The sequence below is a fragment of the Histoplasma capsulatum genome, genomic scaffold (genome assembly GCF_000149585.1).
Source record: "Histoplasma capsulatum NAm1 scaffold_8 genomic scaffold, whole genome shotgun sequence".
NCBI classification, from domain to species: domain Eukaryota; kingdom Fungi; phylum Ascomycota; class Eurotiomycetes; order Onygenales; family Ajellomycetaceae; genus Histoplasma; species Histoplasma mississippiense.
The window spans coordinates 1,366,453-1,369,574 of NW_001813975.1; the positions used below are offsets into that span (position 1 = coordinate 1,366,453).

Here is a 3,122-nt window from a genome sequence, read left to right on the forward strand (position 1 = left end):
AGCCTCCTAGACTTGCTTCCAATTAATGGGTGCACCCATTGGAGAGTGGGAGCTGTGGTGGGCTTGACATGGCCATAGGGTCGAATTAGTTACACCAGGTACGAAAGCGAGGAGTGAATAGAATAGCAGGTGCGTCCAGTTCCACCAGCAATAGGCGTTTTCCTTTAAGGCGCATCCTCTTTAGTGTTCCTCCGAGCTGCTGGTAACGGAGACGGCGGCTAATCGCACATCGTGGAGGTCCTGAAGCATGAGAACCTCTCTTTTTCGATTGGTTCCTCATTAAGACTTGAGATGCGTGGGGGGATTCTATCGCAGCACGTATAGGGCAGGCTGTCATGGCTAATGGGGGCAATGACAGGTACAGTCCTTAGTCTCTTTTCTTACTTCTTTGTTTAATTCTTTTTTTTTTTAGATAGCAGAGAGAAATACCCTTGTTCATACTCTTTAGCTAGCCATGAATACATTCATCACACCATTCTTTGATAACGTAAAATCACTGGTGCAGTTAGAAGGCGTGTTGGGCGGGGTATGAAATCAGGCACCTATGCATGGATGAAAAGGCCATATGGCAGTTCCTACAAGGTTACAACTTCTCTCAACAATCCTTGGATTCCAATTTCTCTGACAAGTTCGTATCTTTCAATCTACCATCAAGATAAAAGTAGAACGCAGGATAAAGTTGTTAAAAACACCAAAGGTAACAGCATGACTACAGTACGGTCTCACGACGAAAACATTTCAGTGGCTAACTGTGAGAACAAAAGAAGCGCAAGCCAACGGCCATGTCTACCTCCACGCAAACAGACCCTAATCAGACGTCTGGCAATTTGCATTTACAAGAGAGCGGCACGCAGCGCAGCTCAACCTCAAGCCAAACAGCTGCCAGCCATCCCACGTATCAAGAGATCAGTCGCTGGAGCCCCGATACCTCGACCGTGGCAGGTAGCACTCCGGGTAGTGCTCCTTCAGAACATCAATCTAGATCTCAGCATTCTGCTGGCAGCAGTCCGGCGACACAACATTCCTCCACAAGCATTGAACCCAACATTGAAACTATTAAGGAGGAAAGGGCACTGACAGCATCTGCCTTGGAACATGGGGGGCCGCCTGCATCGCCAGAAGAAAGGACGGGCGAGACATATACTGCTCGGATGACTGAAAACCCTACAGCAACTCAGCAAATGAGCAGCAGTGGTCATGAGGCCAGACGTGCTAGAAGGCGACAATAAATACACAGAGAGATATCTCAAGGTCTCTTGTCATGTTAAGCATCGTGCTATTGCAATATGAGTCTTGATTCTGTTGAAATTCTACTTCTCTAGTCTAGTTCAATGACTAGAGATGCCATTAACGATGTCGCGGACCTCTTCCAGGTATCGAGTATGTTCATCCACCTTTGAATTCACAAATGAAGTCATTCCAGGCTTCCAAAATGGGGACACTCCTTCCCGAATGACCGCTTTAGGCGCCTTGTCAAACATTGGCTCAAGATGCGTCCTGAAAAGATTGAATAAGCCCTTTGGAGTATGCAATGCACTCAAATACCAGTATTGACAGTTATCTAGCGCTGTCTTCATAAGCGTACCCCGAGAATAGAGATTCCCATCATGACATAGCGGCGTGTTTGTACTCGCCTCCACTTGTTCAAATATATCCACAAACTGGTTGTAGCAAGCCTTGAACCGTTCGTGTTCCGCATCTTCGATTTCATCAACCCCTTTTCCTGTTAACCAAAATGGTGGCCGCAAATTCCCTAAGGGCAGGGAGCATGTCCACTCAAGATCAATAACATGCTTGATATTCCAATTCTCATCAACAAAAACGTTGCTGGCATGCATATCCGTGAACTGCATAACAAAAGGACCGGAACGAAGATGTCGGTAAGTGAATTGCGGTAGAAGTGCTCTCATAAGCAGTAGATCTTTGGCTTGGGAACGTGCGTCGATCTCATCAAAGACAGCATTCTTCTGATACTGCAGGCGATTATCATGACTGGTAAGTAAGTCAAGATAGAAACTATCAGCATTTGTATAGGTTATATTTCGAGGAATATCCGTTGGAATAGACCAATTCTCTAACTGATGAAGATGGTAGAGCATAGGACGGTTGGTTAAGCTGATCTGGCCGTCATTGTTAATAGTCCAAGAGCCAATTCGACGCTGTGGAATTCTCGCAAGGGAAATCATGATTCTTGAAAGACTTCGATAAAGATTTTGAGTCCGCGCATCCGTATGCGGTTTGGAGAACACGTTGGAGAGCATTTGCACATTGATATCTTCAATCCAGTCCATCAAAATATAGCTATGATCGAGAAATGTTCTTCTTTTCCGGGGAACATATTTGCTGTCAGAAAATTCTCTGCTCCCACACCAACAGCGGGCGAAGCGCCAAATACAGAACTTGATTCTTTCCCATAGTGAAACAACTCCAGGTTCACAGAACTATGCTCTCACCAAACATCAGCAAATTAACCTCGATATCTGTTGCGGAACACTTGCAGACTCACACTCAGGCCGCCAGTCACTCCAAACCCTCGCAGTTTTGGTATCGGTATATCCGGGCAGTTCTTATTGATCCAGATATATGTTGCAGCCTCTGATCGCACCTTCTCCTCTACATTGCCAGGAAAGGCTTCTTCCCCAAGCTTATATGGTAAAGGTACCCGGAATCCCAGTTTAGATGGCAGTGAGTTTCCAGCATTGTTGCGCCCAGCGCGGTTTATGGATACAGGGATACACATGTTAAAACTGCCATGCCGCCACACAAGCTCACCATCCTTCCCAAACATTGCTGGCACTTGTACCAGGCTGGGGTTTGTCAGGCCGCAATGGAAAGCTACCAGCTGTTGAATTTCTTGATGGCAGTCCCCAAACTCATTATAAAATTTCGCTCTTTTTGCTGCATAGTGTAGCTCCACGGTCATGTCCTCCTCTTCAGCCTGTGCACCTGAAAGAGTTTATGAAACGATCAAGAAGGGTCTTACGCGCTTTGGCGGTGCTAGTGTTGCTGCCGGATGCGGTAGATTCAGTATTGTCATTGTGGATTATAGGCATGAAAGGTTGTGTCACAGTGCGAGTAAAAGGTCGAGCTTCCGTGAAGTAACATCAGCCGGGCCCAATTTT

The 3,122-nt window shown here is 46.3% G+C and overlaps 1 protein-coding gene across 1 annotated transcript; it reads right to left on the minus strand.

The window, feature by feature from the left end:
* Window positions 1–2,467: 2,467 nt before the first annotated feature.
* HCAG_07368 (predicted protein) lies at window positions 2,468–3,053 on the minus strand (the record flags this gene model as incomplete). Its single annotated transcript, XM_001537896.1, has 2 exons — window positions 2,468–2,946; window positions 2,984–3,053. The coding sequence occupies 2 exons, from the start codon at window positions 3,051–3,053 to the stop codon at window positions 2,468–2,470; spliced, it is 549 nt and encodes a 182-aa protein (XP_001537946.1).
* Between the last annotated feature and the right edge of the window lie 69 nt (window positions 3,054–3,122).